The sequence below is a fragment of the Ornithodoros turicata genome, chromosome 1 (assembly GCF_037126465.1).
Source record: "Ornithodoros turicata isolate Travis chromosome 1, ASM3712646v1, whole genome shotgun sequence".
Lineage (NCBI taxonomy): Eukaryota > Metazoa > Arthropoda > Arachnida > Ixodida > Argasidae > Ornithodoros > Ornithodoros turicata.
In genome coordinates this window covers 136,402,606-136,425,896 of record NC_088201.1, presented here as the reverse complement: position 1 = coordinate 136,425,896, position 23,291 = coordinate 136,402,606, and the positions used below count along the sequence as shown (strand labels likewise).

The 23,291-nt window shown below is 45.8% G+C and overlaps 1 protein-coding gene across 1 annotated transcript; it reads left to right on the top strand.

Moving 5' to 3' along the window:
- Positions 1-122: 122 nt before the first annotated feature.
- On the top strand, positions 123-22,683 carry LOC135369553 (zinc finger protein 883-like). Its single transcript, XM_064603116.1, has 5 exons — positions 123-401; positions 509-707; positions 7,863-7,971; positions 10,687-10,836; positions 21,401-22,683. Exons 1-5 carry the CDS (start codon positions 331-333, stop codon positions 22,510-22,512), a joined length of 1,641 nt encoding a protein of 546 aa, XP_064459186.1. The 5' UTR covers positions 123-330; the 3' UTR covers positions 22,513-22,683.
- The last annotated feature ends 608 nt before the right edge of the window (positions 22,684-23,291 follow it).

The window sequence follows — 23,291 nt, the reverse complement described above, 5'->3', positions numbered from 1 at the left end:
CCCCATTAATTCGATTCAGCCTTTGCCCTTTGCACACTCTGCCATTTGATTGTAAAAGGTGCAGCGATTGTGTATTGTGTAGCACGAGTTCACAAAAATGCTGGACAGTCTCCAACATCTGTGCAACGTTTCGTGCACCATCGAGCAGACTTGTGAATAGCGGTAGCGGTCTTCCTTCCTTTTTCTTTTTTGTGATGTTTTATCATCGACACAATGGAGCGCGCCTGAAGCCAATGAAGCGAAGGGACTGAACCACTGACTGGACCAAACACGACGCCATCTTGCCAGGGGCGAAACGTCGAGGTGGAGCCGTGCTGCCGAATTGCAAGCATGGTTGGCTCGTGTACAGCGTACGGATGCACGAACCGTGTGAAGAAAACCCCAGGAATCACCTTTCATTTGTAAGTGCACCGGAATGGTTAGCAAAATCCATGTTTCCCGCCGCCCAGCACTTGAGCTGTTCGGCTGGTTGTTGGGCGCCCCTTAGTCTCCGCTCACTAATTAACAGGTTTCCAAAAAATGTGGAGGTACGACGCATGTGGGAACGAGCTGTACGACGTGAAGGCTGGCAACCGAAAGATGGTGATCGCTTGTGCTCGGTACATTTCGCACCGGAATGCTTTGATAAGACGGGTCAGACAACGCGGCTTCTTCCAGGAAGCGTGCCAACTGTTTTCCCTGCTTTTCCCCAGCACCTCCGGAGACAGGTGAGTAAGCGGTATACAGCGCGCGTACTTTGGTAACTCAATCGATCATTAATCTTCAATTCTAGGGCAAAAGAAAGAGAAATGCCCCTAAAATTCGAGACATTATGATTGACAGTGCGGGGGTGCCTGATGCTGCACAGGCTTCCGATAAGGAAGAGGTGGTACCATGGCTAGCATACATATCCTGCTTAGTGTACTTTTCACAAGATCAGCGCCTGTTGTGCACTTCGTTTTCACACCTTTACACTGTCTTGCACTTTTTCGCAAATCGAAGAACGCTAATATACGGGAAGGCCTGTGAGGAACAAGCTACCCCGTCTTTTGTGCAGACACGATTTCTTTGGAACATTGACATAGAAGACACATTCAAACTAATCTGAATGCTGGACCTTGATGGTATGTTCTGCGCCAGCAGACTATACAGGGTGTGAGAACTGATGAGGCTGGAACAACATAGAAAGGACAAATACATACAAGGCCTCAAATTGCCTAAGAATTAACAATGAAAGTCACTGAAAGGTTAGCCAGCTGTAGGACTCGAACCCACATCTTCTGGATTGCCGCTATTGGTAGAGCACTGGACTGGCAATCCAGAAGATGTGGGTTCGAGTCCTACAGCTCGCTAACCTTTTCAGTGACTTTCATCTTTCATCGTTATACACGGTGTTTTACCTAACGTGATAAAAAATTCTGAGTCATTCCAGCACAAACATCCCAGTGATGTTGCTCGACCAATGTCGATTTCTGAGAAAAAATTTATGATATTGGGACATGTGGAAGCATGCACCAGAAAAAAAATATATACTGTCCCAACGCAGTGTAGAACGGCTGTAGGGCGGGATCGAATGTTTGCTCCGGGTCATAAACAAATGCACAATTTGGCGCTTGTGGAGGGAATACGGCTATAAATAAATAAAAAATTCGAAATAGGTCGTTTTGAGGAAAGATAGTTTCATCTCTGACAGCTTCCGTACTTTGCGACAAGTGCATTAAAACATACAGGACAAGCAAAGGCAGCGCACATTGTGCGAAGTTCTGAATTTTTTTTCCTTTGCAACTGTTTGCTAAAATCGGCTAATTATATTTTTATCTTAGAGTAAAGTACCAATACATTGCACAAAAAAATAGTTTAGGTCATATGACAAATACATAATGTAAAACCTCCGAGACTAGGGAACACGGAGGGACAGACACAACATGAAGTCTCAAACACAGCTGAAAATTTTACTTCACGTACAAGAAGTACATACACTAAGAGGGAAGAGAAGACCGATGGCCCGAAGGCAAATGTACGCAAGAAAAATGTTGATGAGGTTTCTAACGTGTGCAGGGTCTATCATGGCCAAAGGGATTGGGCTGGAGGTACCAGTTGCCACAGACACAGATGACAAAGGAGTCCTGGCAAATGATTATGAGAAGCTCCTGCACAAATTCGAGAAAATATATGAGGAGGAAGTTTCCATTGCTAAAAGGACTGCATTATTTACACTAGCACCCGCCTCATGGTCAATACAGTGAATAATTTACTTTTGAAGCTCTGGAAAGAATGGTTTGCAAAGCCAGGGAATTAAAGGCCACAAAAGGAAACCTGAAACCAAATATTAGTACTTCTCAAATGACCCACAGTTGTAGCATCAGAAAGGCGAAATAAGGGCATAAGTATTGTATAACGTCTGCAGTATGCCCAGAAAATAGAGGGGCCACGATGCTGTGAGGTCCTCCACTCTACAACTCGGTTGTTTGATACAGATTAAAGTCTGTCGTTGATGATGCTATTCTTCTAACAGTTTAAAAAAATACTTGAAAAAAAAAAAACACTGGTGTTACACACATTGTTCACACAGCATTGTTCCGTGCTATTTCATGTTTCTCGTACCATGGCAACTTAAAAAATTCGTCACGCACGATGAGCAAAAAACTCCCTGGCGATACTTTCAGTAGTAGCCAGGATGATGATGAGTACCTCGGTGGTAAATTCGGATCTGTAACTCGCCCGCCAATGCCCTTTTTTGCACGCCGAATTTGCCTATATTTGCTCAAAAGGCCAACTTCGCAGTTTCTTTTAGAAAGTAAACCATTTGTCATACGACCTAAAATATTTTTCTGTGCAATTTATTGGTACATTGCTATTGAATAAAAATATAATCAGCAAATTTTAGCCAACCGTAGTTAAGGGAAAAAGTTCTGAATTTGGCACACTGTGTGCTGATTTTGCTTGTTCAGTATGTTTTATTGCGCTGAACGCTTGGAATATGGAAGCTGTCCTCAAAACGACCTGATTCAACTTGTTTATTTATTTACGGACCCAACAAAAACTGTGCAGAGTATCGCAACCGAAGTGGACGGAAAAAATTAGTAAAATGTCCGTTCCCCCCACCCCCCCAGTAAAACTTCCCCCGCACCGGTTTTATCTCAGTGCTGGTGACAACCGTCTTATCACAAAGATGGCAAAACAAATGAAGGGAGGGACACATCCACCTCTAGACACACATTTGGCACCCACTTTGCGAAAATCAAGCAGGCAGGGCTAAAGCAGAATTTCCTTTTCTTTTTTTTTTGACTACGACTATTTGATTTCGACTATTGCAGTTGCGGTACTGTGCATGGTTTTTGTTGGGTCTGCGGTTATCTGTGGAGTTCATATTTCTGTAAAAGAAAAGTGAAGTTCGCTTGGCAATTTTCAAAGTTCAATTGAAAAACGTAAATTTCCCACAATTAAAAAAATTGTCCAAAGCCTCCCTGAATGGTGGCAAAACTTTTCAGAAGGTAATGGCCGAAAGTCCCACAATCCTCCGGCGAGTACATCGCCAGTTAGAATTTTTTTATCGTTTTAGGTGAAGCACCTTGTCTAACAGACAATGCTAGATGCCGCCCTTTTTTATTGCGCGCGTCGAAAATTTTAGGTAGATTTAATTGCTCAAAATGTACGCCCATAATCCATGGTTGTATTACTCATAGACATACTGTCACGTCTTACACTTATTAGAGGTTCATGCCTATCGTCATCGCCATCAGCCCTCATTACGGTTGTAAGATTGTAGAAGTGGGAGAATTATGAAGCTGTCAGCTTACTTTCAGTCCTCTTGCATGAGATACAGCAGCTTGAGGTTTTGCTTTCCGTCAATGAAGACAGTGTGCTGCAAAGCTGTTGGGACCCTTGTATTTTGGCAGTGCCCTATTTCATATGGCATTGCTCTGCTCAACGAAATTCCAAGGAGAAAAACAATTGAAGAAACATGTAGGAGTGAGCGGCACCTCAAGGCGGGTTGAAAAGCCCCATTCATAAGTAAAAGAAGGAATACAAGGCTTCAGCCATAGAAAGCAGTCAGTTCTGTCCTATCAGATAACGATGTAGCTAGCAAGTCGTAGTTCAAATTAACAGGGGCTTGAAAAGAATGGCACAAGTTCCGCGGGAGTTCGACACGCCTTCACATGCGGAATGCCCAAATACACACTTTTCATTCATTTTATGAACCCATGAACTGCCTTAAAGCCTTCATAATGCAACGACAAATGACAAAACCTGGACAATTAGCGAAAACAGTTTAAGAGCATTTTGATTTTTTTTTTTTTTTTTCATGTTTGAGATCAAGAGACCAGTGTGAAACATTGTGTACCTTGTTAAATAAACATTGCATCTCTGTTACTGGATTCAGTAAATTCACTTCACTCACTTCCAAAAACCTGATATTGTGTTAGTTGTCTAGCGGGAGCATTGAAGCAAATTGCTCAGGTCAAACAGTCACAATCAAGAATCCAATACATGTGCTTGTAAACGAAGTGGATGTCATGATTGGTATGATATTTAATTAAAGTGCCACTACGGACTAAATCTCGTGTCCTCAGAATCCTACCAGAGTTATGTTACGGAAATCTTATTGTCTCACTTTACATTCCTGCAAAATATTTGGGCTCTACGTGATGCGAAAGCTAGAGAAAATTAATTTTTATTTTTGTGAACTGTGATGTCATATTAGGCTCCGACAGAGCGCCCGGCTCTTATCTGGCAACGTTGTTGCCCTTCGCTTCTTTCTGGGGGTGGGTCTCACTTTTTACACTCCGTTAGTGGAGCCCCACGTGACATATCATACGACCGCTTCGACCTTGGAGAAAACACAAAGGAAGGAGAAGACATCTCTCCCATTTTCCTCTCCTTTGATCAGCGTCACGGGATTTCTCCACCACGTGACCCTCCCTGGACGCCGGAGTCGTTGCTAGGAGACGAGTACCCTCGCCAGAACATGATATCATTGCAAATTGTGAGCTTATGATTACGTCTCCCACTCCTTGCGTCGTTGAAACTTGTGGAGGCTCAGCAGATCTTCGAAAATTGAGAGAAATACACAGCGTTCGTAAACAGGAATGAAATTTTGAAATAAAATACATGCTGTTTTCCAAGTCCGGAGTGGCACTTTAATTGGTATGCAACCTTGATCTAAAATCCAAAGGACCAGGGTTGTTGTAGAGTTGAACCTCGACTTGATTGAACTTGCGTTTCAAAATAAAGCATCTCAGCGACATCCCTGGGTTTCGATGCTCCTGTCTAAGACGTGAAGTTGCCTACTTCCTCAGTGAAACATACTTTCTCGATGTGACCTTTTTTCTTTCTTTGCACAAGTTGTGTTTAGCACTGCAATGCCTGCTGGTCTCCCAGCTATAGTTCTCCCCACAGCCGATACACTTTTACTGAGAGTTGAAAGACGGGAGTGTTGGCATGCAGGTTCATATTCCGAAAAGGGGGAGAGCACAAAAAAAAAAAGACTGTTTTTTTTTGTGTGTGTGCCTTCGCTTTTTGGAATATGAATAAACTTTTTTTAGCCATTGCACTTTTTCTGGGGCAGCCTTCTTTTTTTCTGACAGGTGTTCTTACCCCCACCATAATGAACTTTTGTCTTCACATGCTTGGTGCCATGAAATAAACGTTATGTAACACCCTTTCTGCAGCCAGTGCAAGGTTCATCATTGACATGAGCATCACCTTATGCTCTGCAAAGAATCCTTTTGGTACCATTTGATCCTCAATTCTGCAGGCCAATCAGTCTCTGAGCATGTTATTGAGGTTCTGGAAGTTGCAAAACTTGCTGAGGCAATGTATTTCAGCTATGTATTTCATGGTACTTCCTCCACTTTTTTGTACCCCCTTTGTGAAAATGGTATCTGCAAAGGATCTGTGATGGCTCTGTTCATAATTCTCCAAAGATCACTCAAGAGCATGCTCGTTCGTGCTTACGCTCAGTGTGTCGAATGAGTTGAGTATGGGTGAGCAAATGGACAGTTGGGAGCGAGTGAATAAACTAGGAGCGTGAGCAGGAGTCACGAGCGCTGGTTTCGGTGCAAAGTGGTCTGTCAAGCGTATCAGCTACATTCAGACACCATTTGTGGTGGCATCACTGAATATACCGGCAAGCAAGGCGATGCGCGGCACATGCTGAGAAGTGCTGACCTCTGTTTTGTTTCTTCAGACTTCCAGTGGCTGCTCGAATCGTGCGATGTGTCATGGCCACAAGTCCCATGCTCTGACATTGCAAGGCTCAATCTGCCCAATCAGTTTGCCATATCAGTGTTTTTGAATTTATCTGTACACGACAGTACCTCTTCGCCAGTTTTAATGGGTCATTCAGGGCAGACTACAAAACGCATCGAAACGTAAGCTGTGTTCGATTCACGAGAAAGCGCAAGAGGAAACGTAAAGAAGTGCAAACTAAGAGCGCGACAGGTGCTGTTCTCGTGCAAAGTACACTGAGCCCAATCAAATAGAAAAGTGTAAGCCTCAATTTTGTTCTCTCAGACGCCAGCACAGCATCATAAATTTCTGGGTGATTATTGTCTATAAATTGCAGGCCCATCTCAACAAAATTGATTGCCACTATGCTCCACATCAATGATAAAACTTTGCCTAAAACGACTGCTACCCAATTGATGTACCGTATTTTCACGTGTATTAGCCGCACCACAGATAAGCCGCAGGACTCGTTTTTAGATACATTTTGAAAATGTTTTTGCAGATAAGCCGCACTCGCAGATAAGCCGCGGGTAATACGACGCGACTGCTTTGTGCGCTAAACCAGTGATGCACATACAAAATCAACAGAGACGCTCAACGCTCGTCAGCGCCGTACTCCCTGCCAGCTGCCCTGTTCCCTTACTTGTCCGCGAAGTCGACGACTTTTAGCTTGAAGCCGCTGTCGTGGCTGTGCCACAGCGTTGGAGCCATGCCTCACCTCTAACTGCCGTGCCCGTGTCCACGAATGCTGCTGCTCTCGTCAAATGAGAACTGACGCTTAGCTGACCGTGTTTTATCCCGATGTCAGGTGTATTGAACCCTTCCTGTGGGTCTGCCGACAAAGGAGACGGTAGGGAAGGCCATAAACCCTGTCCACATTCCGGTGTCGGCATGATGTATAACAAAGGAGGTCAGTTCTAGTGTTCTACTAAGATCGGATTGTGCCCTTGTTGCGTGTTTTTCGCGGATTGACGGGTTAGTCCACTCGAATGTGGAGTGGACCCGCCCCTGTTCGGTATTGTACGTGCACTGGCAGGGCGGTCCTGTTCCGAAAAACATGAGGCACTGTCGGCCCTTTCGTTTAACCCGGGGTATGGGGAAAGTACCAGGGGGAAATAGTCACCAGATAAGCCGCAGAGCGTCCGCGAAAAAAATAAATCGCGCATAAGCCGCGGCTAATACGCGTGAAAATACGGTAGTCTGCTCTGCTGTGCACGAAATGTTGCACAGACGTCTGAGACTGCAGCATTTTCCTGAACTTGGGCTGCATTCCCACTACGCATTTTCCAGCCACACGGTCGAGTGTAGTGCAAAGGCTGCACCTCTGGCTGAATCGAATGCGGGAACTTGCACTGGTTCAGAAAGTGCAGCCCAGTTGAAGACAGCTATAAAATGTTTTAAAAAGAGGTGCTGAAGTACAATGCATAAGTCCTGGTGCAAAGTAAACAAAAAAAAAAGCTGAAGACTGAAAGCTGAAGGTGATTCAGACATTTCTTTCTTCCTTGTCTTTTATTGCTACACAAAGGCTGAGCATATGAGCCAAATACTACACAACACATAGGCTTTTCCTTGATCGTTACCCTTTCATGTCATCTGTTGAATCTTGGAAGCATTCAGATGCAAGTAGTAGTATACCATATTTCTGTCTTCAGAAGAAACAATGGCTACAAGGGGTTCCATCAAGAGCCAGCACCATTCGAGTCTCATTTCGAGTCCATGCAGATCCACAGGAACTAAACAAGGGTGACTCTTCAGAGAACAGTGAGTCAGCATTTTAATCAGTACACTGTTATGCACTTTTCTATTGTGGGGGCATCTTGCAAACTTTTGATATATTTTACAGGGAGTCTATGTAGACCTACAGGAACTAGACATGGGTGACTCTTCCGAGAACAGTCGGTCAGCACTTTAATCAGTACGCTGTGATGCACGTTTATATTTTGGAACCATCACGCAACTTTTGATATATTTTACTGGGAGCCTTTGTAGACGCATAGGAACAAAACATGGGTGACCCTTCTGAGAACAGTCCATCAACACTTTACATCAGTACGCTGTGATGCACTTTTATATTTTGTGAGCATCGCGCAACTTTTGATACATTTTACTGGGAGTCCTTGTTGACCCATGGGAACTAAACATGGGTGGCTCCCGAGAACAGTGGGTCAGCACTTTAATCAGTACACTGTGATGCACTTTTATATTGTGGGAGCATCTTGCAAACTTTTGATATATTTTACTGGGAGTCCTTGTAGACCCATAGGAACTAAACATGGATGACTCTTCCGAGAACAGTGGGTCAGCACTTTAATCAGTACGCTGTGATGCACTTTTATATCTTGGGAGCATCAAGCAACTTTTCATATATTTTACTGTGTTTACTTTTGATATATTTTTGCATAGTTTGCTCTGCATCAACAGACTACTAAGAGATACTTGTGAATTTGAGCCATCAAGTTTCAGTGATAATGGAGCTGTCCCTAGAGTTCAGTGTTCAGCTCTTGAGAGTAAAATCAGAACCTTCTAATGCTGCATTGGCTTTTAGAACAGGGCCAGATCCAGCAACAGCACTCCAGCAAGTTTGCATGAGGAGAAGGTGGCTGTGGCAAAAATTTTATAAGCTATACTAGGATGATGAATGTTTTAAGGAATGCTCCTGAAAAACATATGGCATACTAAGGTTTTGTAAATAATGTACCGTTCAAATTGTGAATGGATTATGAAATGTTCCTGAGGAAGATGTCACGCATCTAACTGTTTATCATTTAAGAACACGAGATTCCAAGCATATACAGTCAACCCTCGATTTATGAACACCCTCGGTTCCCGGAAAAATCGTTCATAAATCGAGGGATTTATAAATCAAAAATTCCGTTAAGTCAGTACTATCGGCTGACGAAACAGTATTTGTGAGTTGGGATTGTGTTTATAATTCAATATATTGTGTAATGTTGCTTTCTACCAGGCCTTCTGCTATACACTTGGTCGTCCCTAATGCGTCCCCAGAAAACCCGTTTGTTGTTCGAATTTCGAGGGGTTAAAAACGAAGGGTGCAATACCTGGAAAAAGATTCGTCTGTTCAGGCATCATTCATAAGACCACGGAATAATCAATTTGAACATTTCTGTTGACCTCGGAACCATCCGTTCATAAATTGAGGGCAAAAACACTGGGCAACTCCTAGTTGGTTCCCAGAAATTCCATTCATTATTCGGATATCGAGGTTCATAAAACGAGGGGAAAATGCATGTAAAAAGTTTGGTCCCTCGTGCTCCTGTTCATAAAACGAGGGAATTCATAAATCAAAGGTTCATAAATCGAGGGTTGACTGTATCCCTTTCATGCAACAAGAACAAGGCATAAGCACAAAAAGGAACTGCACACCACAACTGCTTGCTGAAATTTATTTAATAAATTTCAGCTCACCACAATTTCATAATTAATTTATGAAATAACGCCCTTGGCATGCAGGACACAGGCGATAAGATAAGAAGGGAAAAAATAAAATAAAACACACACATGTAAGCAAAGCTATCTAGTCTGTCACTGGCAAAAACAGGCTGACACGACATATGGGCTGAAAATATAACTGTCACAAAAAAAATTTCCTCGGTTGCGAGTAAGTAGTCGTGGTGTGCAGTTCCTTTTTGTGTTTATGTCCCTTTTTCTTGCTGCTTGAATGAGATATGTCTGAATACCAACTACCCCACCTTCACACGCTTAAGCAAGATTTTGTGGACTGAGGTTTTTGTTGTGTGACCTGTACTGATAAGTTGCAATAGAAAGCATAGATCGAGAAGTTACCCGTCTCGTTACGAGTTAAGTTAGCATGTGAAAAATGTAACTAAGTTCATAATGAAGTTCTTCAGCTGAAAATGTAACTCGCAGTTACGGAGTTACTTAAAAAAAGAAACGAGTTACGTACTTCCAAGTTACTTCGGACACAAAATAGCACTACACAGGTGCAGCGCACGTGGGCAGTTGAGTTCCACCTTGAGTTGCCTGCGGAGGAGTGCAACACACTTGGATCGTTTTCATTTATCTCCAACAATTTCCACGTTTTGCATCTTATTCCCTGTGGGTGCACAATGGTTCAGCTTCATTTCAATGACAGCAGTTCTTGCTTCCTGAATAGAATACTGTCATTGATTGAATATCACGTTTTATGGCATAAAATGACATGAAAGAACCAGAGAGAAAACAAGAAAATAAGTGAACGTGAGTGAAAAGCGAATTAAAAGTAACCTTAAACTTAGCTTCAGTTACTTTGGCAAAGTTACCTGAAACAGAAACGAGTTCCTCTGAAAGTTACCACGGCACAAAAGTACCGAGTTAAGTTACAAGTTAGCGCAAGAAAAAGGAACCTTGAGCTCTTATAGAAAGTAACCTTATCCCGCAAGGGTACAGGGATGACTGTCACATGGCTTGAAACTTTGCAATGCGGCTTACTTCTCTACTTTGTCTTTTCCTATACAGGAGAGACCGCTGTGATGACCCAGATAGAGGAACCTCCAGAACGCTCTTCAAGTGAACATCCAATCATAGTTGTGGAAACGGAGCCTTACAACATTCAAATTATAGCAGAGCAGGAGCAAATGGGACGCAGCCATGAGTCAGCATCAGAAGGTGATACAAAATACTGTGGTTAACTTCTTCCTAGATTCTCAAGGTGGAGGGCCCCTAAAACGCCTGGTGCGGGTTAATGCACCGCAATACTGCGAATTCAAGGTCCCGCGAATAATTGCCTGCGCTTGGCTCCTCACAGATTCGCAAATTATTGAGCCTGCGAATTTAACCACTTATACAGTAGTTAGGGTTTCCGGTTTTTGGTGATTACAATTTCTGAGGCACAACGAGGTAGGGCGAAAATAGATGACAGAGACAAGTTATCTTGTTACCTTGTGATGCTATAAGCAAAGTGAACCTTCAACTGTAATTTAGTTTTGAATTCATTTTTGCCACGTTTCGTGAGATCCCAAAAATTATAATGACAGAAAACCGTGAATCCTAAGAATAGTCGAGAGAATTCTGTCAATAAAAAACTCAGTGGGGAAGTACGGACAAAAGAAAGGGAAAAAAAAGCATGCAGAAGAATTGTTTTTATGTTAAGGGAACGGTCTTAGGATGGAGGCAGCCGATATATCCAGCAGAGACTGTTCTTCTGGGCAAACAGAAATACATGTGCAGCTTTGGTCCTGAAGCATTTCCTCACCAGTTCTCTGGATTTTATACCTATCCGCAAACAGCCACTTTTGTTAAGCCACTAGCTTTCTGCAGTGGAACACTAACATTTCCTCGAAGTGGGATTTACAAATTGGGAGGAAACAAGGATTCTGCAAGCGAGGCAAATCAAGCAAAACAATGTTGCAACATTCTAACAAGAAATAGCTTACATATTTGTCCTGCACGCTTTTCCACCCCTTTGTAACTCTTCAGTGCACAAAGAAAATTTGACTCTTACAACTGAGCCTCTGTATGCAATAAGGGGATCAGTCGAAAAATCCCAAACCGAGAAAACTGCAAGTGAATGTTTGGTAAAGTAATTGCAGATGAATTTCCTTGAATAACGTAAATGCAAAATGTGTAACATATATGTATGTGTCTACTCTACATGCATGTCCCGTTAGCATCGTTTCTGGGTGTGTGATTTAGCAGCTAGAAATTGAACAAAATCCAGGAGCATAAGATATCCCCTGATTCTAAATAGCACCGCATGCACAGTGTTTTCGTGCAGGAAAAAACAGTTTTCACGAGTCGGACTTTCCGTAGTACGGCCGTAGTTACCTTTGTGCAGTGGAACAGCCTAGATCGTTATTATTGTGCTGCTAAACGGCCACAATTTTGAAAATAACGTTGTTCTGTATGGCCAGGAAAATATGACTTTGTGCATTTTGTGTGACTTTGTGCATGACAGCATTGTGCACGCGTTTTTCCGATTACAACACTCAGTAGCACTGCTGACACGGTCACATGAGGTAGGAAAAACATTTTTTTTTAGTGGAAGTCGAAGTTGATTTCCGCATCATAGCAAAATTTAAGCTACACCATTTGTATGTATGTGTAGAAAAGGGGCTTGATCTGGCTGTCCATCCCATTGACACGCATGCATTTCCCATTTCTTATCCGCCTATAGTGAGTCAATAAATTGCAATATGGTCCTAAATTTTCTTTGACAGGTACATACTGGTATGTAGATATCATTGCAACAAAAATACTAAAAAGGGGATAATTCGACTTATCACCTTATTGCATATAGAGGTTCAACTGCTCTCCGGTATTTCGCCGCATTCAATTTGCTTTTCTCGTGGCATGTTTTGCAGATTTGAGTTAAGTAACTTCGTTGTCGTTGCCGTTCGTAAGTAGAGGAGGACGATGTGGGCTCTCGGGGACCTTAAATAGCGTGTGAGCCAATGATTGGGTGATATTTTTTGTTTGTTATGTTGCTGTTGTTGAATGGAGCGAAGCGCTCCGACCAGTTCCATAAAGAAGTTTGAAGTTTTGTCGAAGTCGTGGGTCCATTCTTGAATATTATTGGTGCCGAAACCCGGGACGTCGACTCGGTGACATACCGGAACGATCGATTCGAGGACCTGCTGACTTGGAAATCTACTATCGAAGGTTTCATCAACGGCCAGCACTGATGGAACGTCTGAAGGTCAAGCGAGCAGCGCGACGTGGACAGTCAACGAGGATTATCAATGAGGCGACGGCTGCCCTCGCAGACACGGGAACTACGGCACATACGTACAAGTCACTGTTGGAGAGACTTCTTACGACCAGCAGAGAAATCGGTCAACTCGACTCGGAGCTGGAAGCGTTGGTGGCAACTGAGAGCCTCGCTGAAGAGTACGCTATGGTCCTGGAATACGAGGATCGCATCGCTCACACGACAGCGCTGTTGAAGGCGAAGATTGCGGAGTTAACGGAAGGTTACCGCAGACCTCCTGCGGCCTCTGCAGTAACCGAAGAGGGAACGAGAGGTAGGTCAAAGAGGATAAAGCTACCCAAGCTACAGCTACAGACCTTCCGTGGAGATTTGGATCGATGGCTCCCTTTCTGGGAACAATTCTGCGAAGCGGTGCACGAAAACGACGATCTCACAAAAAGTGAGAAATTTCAATACCTGCGGACGCTCTTGTCTGGACCACCCGCTGCCGCTATAGCTGGTCTGCAAGCTTCGGAGGCGTGCTACGAGGACGCTGTCAAGATACTAACCCATCGATTTGGTGACCGGAAAAGGATCACCCAGGACCACCTTGCGAAGCTCCGGACCCTCCCAGCTGTGACGTCACCAAGTGATGTCAGAGGACTTCGACGACTGTACGATCACACGCAGGCTCATATCCGTGGTTTGCGAGCTCTGGGAGTTGCCAACTCAGCGTACGCTGCTTTGCTGGTGGACATACTTCTCAAGGCACTACCCAGCGACATCACACTGGAGTACTATCGCCGATCAGCACGTGCAACAACAGCAGCCGCTGTTCAACAGGACAGTGCATCGGGAGATGGTCAACGAGAAGTACAGCACGAGACCTCGTACACCGAAAAGGAGTTAGAGAGAGTACTGGACTTCCTGCGTATCGAGGTGGAAAGCCGTGAGAAGTCCGGTATAGTCAGCACGAACAGAGACGGGCCACCCAGAGGTGGAACCCTGGGAAAGAGTCTACGGAAAGAGAAGAACGTCCCAGCCGCGGCCGTACTGCAGTCATTAGCGAAAGCCACGTCAAAGTGCATCTTCTGCGACTCGGAAGACCACAGCAGTGGAGATTGCAACACACCCATTGAACTGGAACGAAAGAAGAAGGTACTCGCGACGGACGGCCGCTGCTTCAGGTGTACCGTCAAGGGGCACCGAGCTAAGGACTGTAGGCGAAAAGTCACATGCTTAACATGCAAGGGGAAACACGTGACCTCCATGTGCGACCCTAAATGGTCGGGAAACTCGTCAACGAAAGCGAAAGAAGTTGACACAGTTGCCATGCACGCAGCAAGCTCCGATCGAGACAGGGTCAGTGCCACTGTACTTTTGCAGACGTTCCGCTCATGGGTCATCGCTGGCAATCAGTCCGCATATATCCGAGGTTTTTTCGACGGCGGCAGTCAGAAAACGTTCGTTCGAGAAGATGTGTCACGGCAGCTGGGGCTACCGGTACTGGATGAAGTAACCGTGCGACTGAACACATTTGGGGACCCAGAAACGTCAGTAAGTTCACACACAAGACTGGTCCAGGTGCGTTTGCGGAGCCAGTACGATCAGAAAGAGCATCTGATTGAAGCCGTAGAAATTCCTTTCATCTGTAAGGACCTGGCAGAAGCCACGGCAAATGACAGCTTCGTGGACGCCATCAGAAGGGAGGGCGGTTCCATTGCCGACGAAATGTTCTTCCCAGGAGCGAAAGCCGAAGCAGGAATCTGTCTTCTGATTGGAGCGGATCAGATGTGGAGGTTCCTAAAGTCCGATGTGCGACGGTCAGGGACGGACGACCGTACAGTTGCGGTGAACACGCAGTTAGGCTGGACGTTCCAAGGTCCCACCGCTGTCCTGTCGTCAGTCACCGGAGACGTCACGCTAACCTGCGCGTTACACGTGGAGGCAAGCACCGAGGAAAGGCCGTTTGATCTCCGAATGTTCTGGGAACTGGAAGGTCTTGGGATAACAGACGGCGCAAATGACCAGCGCTCAGAGGACGACGCAGTGTGGCTACATTTCCAGGACACCATACAAAAGGAGGACGGCCGATATAAAGTGAGTTTGCCGTGGAAGACTGGCAGTGCCACGCTGAGGGACAACCGGGAAGTGGCTGAGCGTAGGCTGAGAAGCCTGATGAAGAGACTTCGTTCGAACAAAACTCTTCTGCTGGAGTACGATTGTGCGATGAGGAAGTACCTCAACGACGGACATGCAGAGGTAGTTACCGAAGCGGAGCAAGCACCAACAGAGCATATTTATTATATGCCACACCAGGCGGTTGTCCGGGAGAATTCAACGACAACGAAGCTCAGAGTTGTCTTTGATGCTTCCTCGCATGCCCCGGGGACCGCATCTCTGAACGCGCATCTCGAAAAGGGACCGAAGCAAAACACGGAACTACTGCCGCTGCTGCTGCGCTTTCGGACGGTCAAGGTCGCTCTGGTGGCGGACATTGCCAAAGCGTTTCTCCAGATTGTAGTCAGGGAAGAGGATCGTGACGCACTTCGTTTCCTGTGGTGTAACGAAACGCCGAAGGAAGATGGTCAGCTGCCGAACGTGGAAGTCTGGAGAATGACCAGAGTACCGTTCGGTACAACCTCCAGTCCTTTCCTTTTGTCGGCGACAATACGGTACCATCTAGAGAATGTGGAAGAGCACCTACAGGAAACGGCAGCGCATCTTGCAAATTCCTTTTATGTGGACGATCTATTGACTGGCGCTTCAAGCGAGGATGAAGCTGAACAACTGTACAAGGACGCGAATACCGTCATGAGGGCGGCTGGGATGGAGTTAAGAAAGTGGGCATCGAATTCCCCTGTTCTAAATCGCCTCTTCGCAGATCACGAGCCACGCTTAGAAGAGCACTACGCTGCGACCATAGAAACAGGACTTTTGGGATTACGGTGGAATCGACACACTGACAGCATCAAGCTCGCGGAATGCAGCCCACCCAACACCACGTCGGCGGGCAACACGAAACGGTCGGTGCTGCAGCTCTCAGCCTCGATTTTCGACCCACTTGGTGTTGCCAGTCATTCACGATACGGGCTCGCATGCTCTTCCAGCGCATCTGGCAGCATGGTCTTAATTGGGACGACGAACTACCTGAAGAAATAGCTTTGGAGTGGAAGCGCTGGTGCGAGGAACTGCCGGACATGGCAAGAATCGAAATACCTCGGTATGTGAGCCAAGGGGTTAAAGACATTGCGAACGCAATCCAGGTGCACGTCTTCACGGACGCCAGTCAGTCGGCTTACGGAGCCACCGTATACCTGCGCACAGAGGACGTCAATGGAAAGGTCGTGGTCACGCTGATGGTTGCTAAAGCACGAGTTGCGCCGCTAAAAACACTGACCCTACCCCGCCTAGAACTCATGGGAGCTCTAATAGGATGTAGGCTGGCCAAAAGCCTTTTGGGTTCGCTCTCTCACCTTCCCCTCCAGCTAATCTTCTGGACAGACTCGAACATCGTACTCTGTTGGATTAAAGGATCGGCACTGCGGTGGAAGCAGTTTGTACGCAACAGGGTGACAGAAATTCAAACTGCAACCGATCCAGCTGCTTGGAGGCACTGTCCAGGGGAGCAAAATCCAGCGGACCTGCTCACAAGAGGTGAAAGCATGGAGAAACTGCTACACAGCAAGATATGGTTTAGAGGCCCTGCATGGTTGTCGGAGTCGGCGGAGTTATGGCCCAGCGGCACGCACGAACCACAGGTGAACGAAGAGACTGTAGAAGCAGAACGGGTAAAGATACAAGTGCTCTTCGTGGACACAGACACTACTACTTCCAGCCTACTGAGGCTAGAGAACTACAGTAGTTGGCATTTCGTGTTGAGGCTCACAGCATGGATTCGCCGCTTTGCAGACCGTTGCAGGCGAAAGAAGAGGCGGCAAGGGCCCCTAACTGCTAATGAGGTTCATGAGGCGGAGGTCCATTGGGTTAAAGAGGCACAAAGGTCCGAGTACTACAAGGAGCTGCAGGAGCTCGCAGGTGGGGGCCTGGTGAGCCAGAAGTCTCCGATCGCCCTCTTGCAGCCAGTTCTGGACCAGGATGATATTTTAAGGATCTCGGGACGGTTGCAGCACTCGACATTGCCAACGGACGTAAGACATCCGGTGCTCCTCCCGCACGGACACAGAGTCACCGAACTGATCGTTGAGGCGGCTCATCGACGGCTTCTCCACGGGGGTGTGCAAGACACCATAACCGAAGTGCGAGAGCGATATTGGGTACAGCGATGCCGGCAACTAGTCAAAAAAGTTCTCTTTCGATGCAACGCATGCAAACGACACCGGGTAAAGCCAGCGTCGGCACCTGTTGCACCACTGCCCAGCGAGCGGGTGACTGAGAACCGGCCATTTCAAGTGGTTGGGATAGATTTCGCGGGACCGTTGATCATCACACCAGCAGGTGGAGGCAACAAGAAGTCTTACATAGCGCTATTTACATGCGCAGTCACCCGTGCAGTGCACTTGGAACTAGTATCGGATATGACGACTCAAAGTTTTCTCCTGGCGTTCAAACGGTTCACTTCCCGGCGAGGGCTTCCATCGGTTATCTACAGCGACAACGCCGCAACCTTCAAGAAGGCCGAGAAGCAAGTGTGGAAAGCACTGAAAGACCCAGCCTTCCAGGACCACCTCACCACCGTAGGAATTAATTGGAAATATATCGTCGAACGCGCGCCCTGGTGGGGCGGTTTCTGGGAGCGACTGGTGAGAAGTGTCAAGACTGCGCTAAGAAGGACGCTCGGGAAGAACTGCTTCAGCTTCGAGGAGCTCACCACTGTTTTACATGGCGTAGAGGCAGTCATCAACTCTCGCCCTCTGACGGCTGTGAACGATACACCAGAAGACAGACAGCCACTGACACCGGCCCACTTCCTGGTAGGGAAGCGGGTGACTTCTTTGCCACCTTTCGACATCAACCTTCAGGGGCCGACCACAGACACGCGGGCGTACTGGAAGCTTCATCAACAACTACTAGATTGTTTTTGGAAACGTTGGAGAACTGAATATCTTCTGCAGCTGCGGTCCGCCCATAGTGCCAAATCCACCGGTGGAACGACACCGCTTCGCGTCGGGGACCTGGTCATAGTGCACAATGAAAAGTTGCCCCGGCACATGTGGAAGACAGGACTGGTTGTGGAGCTGTTTCCCGGAAGAGATCGTAACGTCCGTGCGTGCGCTGTAAGATTGACTGATGGGACAGTGCTACGGAGACCAATTCAGTTGCTGTATCCATTAGAGGTTTATTGACTTAGTTATCGTGTGTTAGAAAAATGAGACTTCTCATTTTGCCGGGGAGGATTTTGCAGATTTGAGTTAAGTAACTTCGTTGTCGTTGCCGTTCGTAAGTAGAGGAGGACGATGTGGGCTCTCGGGGACCTTAAATAGCGTGTGAGCCAATGATTGGGTGATATTTTTTGTTTGTTATGTTGCTGTTGTTGAATGGAGCGAAGCGCTCCGACCAGTTCCATAAAGAAGTTTGAAGTTTTGTCGAAGTCGTGGGTCCATTCTTGAATAGCATGTTCTGCTGGCCAAGTGCCGGCAGTATAAGCTGCATTGCAGTCCCGAGTGTTCGGGTTTAACACACAAAAATGCGCAGATCAATTGATACCCTTACAAAATTCTGTAATATATGTCAAATACTGCACGGAAAACACACGATTCTGAGGGGGAAGCAGCAGTTTCCACAGAACATGGCCAATTCCACGCAGTCATTAGTTTGTGGCAGGGCTGGGCAGTATTACAAATACATTGTATTATAATACCGTTACTGTAATACTTTAGAGTATTTGTATTACGTATTATAATACCCATCCGATAAGTGTATTTGCATTACGTATTATAATACAAAAAAAATTCGAGTATTACATGCATTGTATTACTGCAAAACTCGTAATACTTATGACCTGTCCTGCCTGAGGTGATGGGTCTTACACGTGTATGCTTTCGGTACCATTCCAGTCCTACGAACACGACCTAGTTCTGCCAACAGAGGATCACACTTCAACGTGCAACAAAAGGACGATTACAGGAGCTGGCTGACTCAAATTTCTGAGAAACTTCTCCACTCTGGGTGAACAACCCGGAGCCCTTAGGGGGTGATATATCATAGAATGGAGCCAGGGTCAGTGCGTCAGAAAGTAAGGCAGACAAAAAGGGGATTATAGACACACACACCTGCGTCCCGCGAGAGAATGCCCTGAGAGCTGTCAGTTAGTCACTTCGGTGACCAGACCGGTGGCTTCAGAAATATGTCTGGGATTCCTTTTCTAATAACTGTCTTCCACGGCACAAAAGTATTACTAGTATTACTTAAGTAATACAGGTAATAGTAAGTAAGTAAGTAATAGTAATAATAGTAAGTAATAGTATTATGTATTATAATACTTGAAACTAAAATGTATTGTGTATTAGTATTATATAATACAATTTTTTAGCAAGTATTACGTATTTGCATTATAATACAAATTTTGAGTATTCCTGCCCAGCCCTGGTTTGTGGAAAGGTAGGGGCTGTAGGCATGTGTATGCATCAGCTTTCCAGCGTATGCTTTGTTCTACGGAGGGCTCCGATAACAGGCGAAATTGACGCTGAGTTATTCTTTGTTATCACAACTCATCCTGCAATAATGCAAATGCAAACCATATCGTAGCGAATGTTCCTGATTACTAGAGCCCAGAAATTTAGGCTCTAAAAAGGATGGAAACAGGCAGGCATTTAGGCCCTCAAAAACACCAAAATAGGCAATAAAATGCTAGAATAGGCGCGTTAATCTCTTACGCACTTTGGTCTGGTGGGTGTTTCAGAATGATCCATCCAGGAAGACTTGCTCGTTTAAAGCATACGGTACTGTACAACCTTTGACTTCTGGTACACTAATGTTCAGGCAGCCTAGAACCACGCTTTATTGCATACTACTTTTAGTTCTTCGTCCTGGAGTACCTTGAAAGGCCACGGAGTGCCAAAATCTTTCGATGAACCAAGGTACTGGAAAAAAACGAGAAAAAATACAGACAAAAGGCAAAAAGACAGCTCTAGACAAACTGAAGACAAGTCACAGACGAGTTCAGAATAGTTACAGGGTAAACTGACAGTACCCCTTTTTGGACTTCAAAAACTAAAACAACAAAATGCTGAGACCAGTATAGGAAATAAAAAGGTGAAAGTCAAGCACACTGACTCATTTTGGGTCTTTTCGGTGCAAAGGTGTGCCGAGATTGAAATAATCTGGCCAGGCTTCTGTGTGACTTAGGCCCGGTTTCACCAATGCCAATTAACAGTTGAGCAGGGATCAACGGTCCCTTACCTTGAATTGAACGCTTAACTGTGCTTCACAAAAGGCAGTTATTATTACTGAAACATTCATCACGTCACCAACTAATGTTTGCAAGAAAGAATTGAGTGTTAACTACAAGTTTTAGCAGCACTTGATCTCTGTTCAAAGTTAACCAGCGTTTTCTGAAACCGGGCCTTAGCAGGGAAAACCCTGTCCGACACAGAGAATTTCATCCTCGTGAAGTTTCAATGGGAGCCAGCCTGTGCAATAAAATCTTGTCTGACATGAGGAGCAGTACGACTTCAGAGGTTTTACTGTACAGAATGCCACTGTAGTCTTGCAAAAGCAACACGCTGCAGTATAGCATGCAGCAAAACCCACACAGTAAATAAACCAGCATAGAACTTGCAAACACAGCATGAAAAATAAATCATGTGTCTTGGCACTCTTTGGCCTTAGTCGCTCTTGTGCCATTAAGCACAAAAACACCACCTCACAGTAAAATATTTTTTCTTTTAAATTGTATAGTTTGTGTACAAGAACTCTTCCTTGCCGTTTCTCTGTTTGATAGTAGTAGTCAACAAAAGGGAAAGGGCTGGCTGGAATGGAAAGGGGAACATCTTGTGTTCTTGGAAACTAGTGACCAATGTGCCACGTCCTCCTCGTGGGACACACATTATCCGTTGAAGCCTGAGACGCAAATTTCTTGAAGGCTTCTTCAAAAATCTTGTCCTGGGTTCTAAGTCATGTACCGCTTCACCCTTAAAACTGGCGTAAAATTTTTTGAAGGAGACTTGTCTTCCTCCACTCGTTTCTTTAGGGGGGTGGCGGCACTGTCTTTGTTCATCTATGCGCTCACTGCAGTCTACGCATCCGTTGCGTATAAAAAGTAGCTGTCTGTCGGCATACTCTGGTATGATGTTCATAATCGTAGCTCTGTCTCGGGAGCTTGCTTTGGTACTGCGTTATTTTGGAATTAATGTTCAGATGGGATTTGTTATTTTAAAATGTTGATTTCGAGAGTGTGTTATTTTGGCACAAGTGTTTCGTAGTTTATTTTGGTACTGCATCATTTCGGTATCCACCTCCTCTATGGTGCTGTATGCTGTATTGTGGTTTAGTGAAGTGTGCTAATTAGATGAGCAAATCTGGCAGTTGTACCAGTGTACTCGAACCTGTCTGCACTAGCTCTCACTCTTTCTACGATTTCAGATGCGACATCGAGCACTGGCATGCTTCAGGTTGATGAGGAGCCGAAAGAAATTTGTCATCGAACGTCTTCAGGTTATAGCTCTCCAGATACACAGTTCAACATCAACAGAACGACAACTCAACCTCCATTCGACAAGACTGTCACAGTAAGCAGGTCAGAGTTCAGCTGGAGCACGCATCTGCGCCGTCACAAGCAAGCACACGTGGGTGAGAAGCCACACAAGTGTGATGTCTGTTCTGCAGAGTTCAGCTGGAGCGTGAGCCTGCGGTATCACAAGAAGACACATACAGGTGAGAAGCCACACAACTGCGATCTCTGTTCTGCAAGGTGCAGACACGGCATGGGCCTGCAAATTCACAAGACAAGACACACACGTGCAAAGCCACAGAAGTGCAATATATGTGCTGCAGAGTTCAGACGGAGCACGGACCTGCAGTGTCACAAGCGGACACACAAAGGCGAGAGGACATATAGGTGCAGTACCTGTTCTGCTGAGTTCACCCGCCTGCACCTTCTGAAAGATCACGTACGGATTCATGCCGTCGAGAAGCCATACAAGTGCATTGTCTCTGCTGCAAGGTGCAGACATGGCTTGGGCCTGCAAATTCACAAGAAGAGACAGTCATGTGCGAAGCCACACAAGTGCGACATCTGTTCCACAGAATTCAAGAAAAACATGGACCTGCAGTGCCATATGCGGACACACACGGGCGAGAAGCCGTACAAATGCGATGCTTGTCCTGCAGAGTTCAGCCAGAACTCAAACCTGCGACGTCACAAGCGAATACACACGGGCGAGAAGCCCTACAAGTGTGAGCTCTGTCCTGCAGAGTACAGAGACAGCACAAGCATGTTGCGTCACAAACGAACACACACGGGCGAGAAGCCACACCAGTGCAATCTCTGTCCTGCAGAGTTCAGCTGCAGCTCAAAGCTGCAGCGTCACAAGTGGACACACACTGACGAGAAGCCGTACAAGTGTGTTCTGTGTGCTGCGGAGTACCGCTACAGTGAGGGCCTGAGGCGTCACAAGTTGATGCACCTCCAAGAAGGCGTAGAAGTGTGGCCTCTGTCCTGCAGTGTACAGACACGGCATGGACCTGCACCATAGCAAATGTGAGACACACGTGAGAGACAGCAGACATGTTAAAGTATCATGGAAGTGACATTTAACATGACTCGAAATCCTGTTCATCTGTGAAGCTGTCCACAAGGAGTCGCCATGCAAAATATTTTCACTCTGTGGGGTATTTTCACTGTACAATAAAATTTACAAAAGACAGTCGGATAAAGCAGTCACGGATGAGAGACACAAGCCCCGCATGACGTAAAAACTTCTCAGGGCCTTCTTTCTTTGTTCTTCTCGGCTCACGTGCTGCTTATACGTGCTTGAGTGTGCCATTGGACGTCACTGGTCACAAGCCGGAGCCTGTGATACCTCACAACGCCTTCTGCTTCGCCGATATGCTTTTTGGATGTGGAGCGGGTTTTTTAAAGGTGTGCGGAACAGAGCCTTGGACGTCACAACGAAAAACAAAAAATATTTTTGGGGTAACTTCCATGCTCCTTTAACTTGATTCTGTCGCCTCGTGACTTGTGAGAGACGTTGCTCCGCAATGTGCTTTGTCTTGCATTGACACAACTGGTTTCCATGGCAAGGCAACTGAATACCTGTCGTTCTTCTACTGAATGGACGTTTTGAAGTTATCGAGGACAAAGTGATGCTGTGCTTCGTCTGTCTCATCGCAGCGTATGCTGATACTGTCCAAGTTCCAAATTCGCTCCATCATATCGTTCACTGCTCCGAGATGTTGGCTTACATGCAACGCAGTCACCGTGTGACAGCTTGCTGTGTGCACCACGTTCGGTAGAGAGCATGGTCTTGCAGCG

Bases quoted from the DNA above. Each gene is read 5' to 3' on its own strand.
- LOC135369553 (XM_064603116.1), top strand. From the start codon at position 331: ATGGTTGGCTCGTGTACAGCGTACGGATGCACGAACCGTGTGAAGAAA. The intron at 402-508 runs GTAAGTGCACCG...ACTAATTAACAG, and splicing joins CCAGGAATCACCTTTCATTT to GTTTCCAAAAAATGTGGAGG. The intron at 708-7,862 runs GTGAGTAAGCGG...TTCTGTCTTCAG, and splicing joins CCCAGCACCTCCGGAGACAG to AAGAAACAATGGCTACAAGG.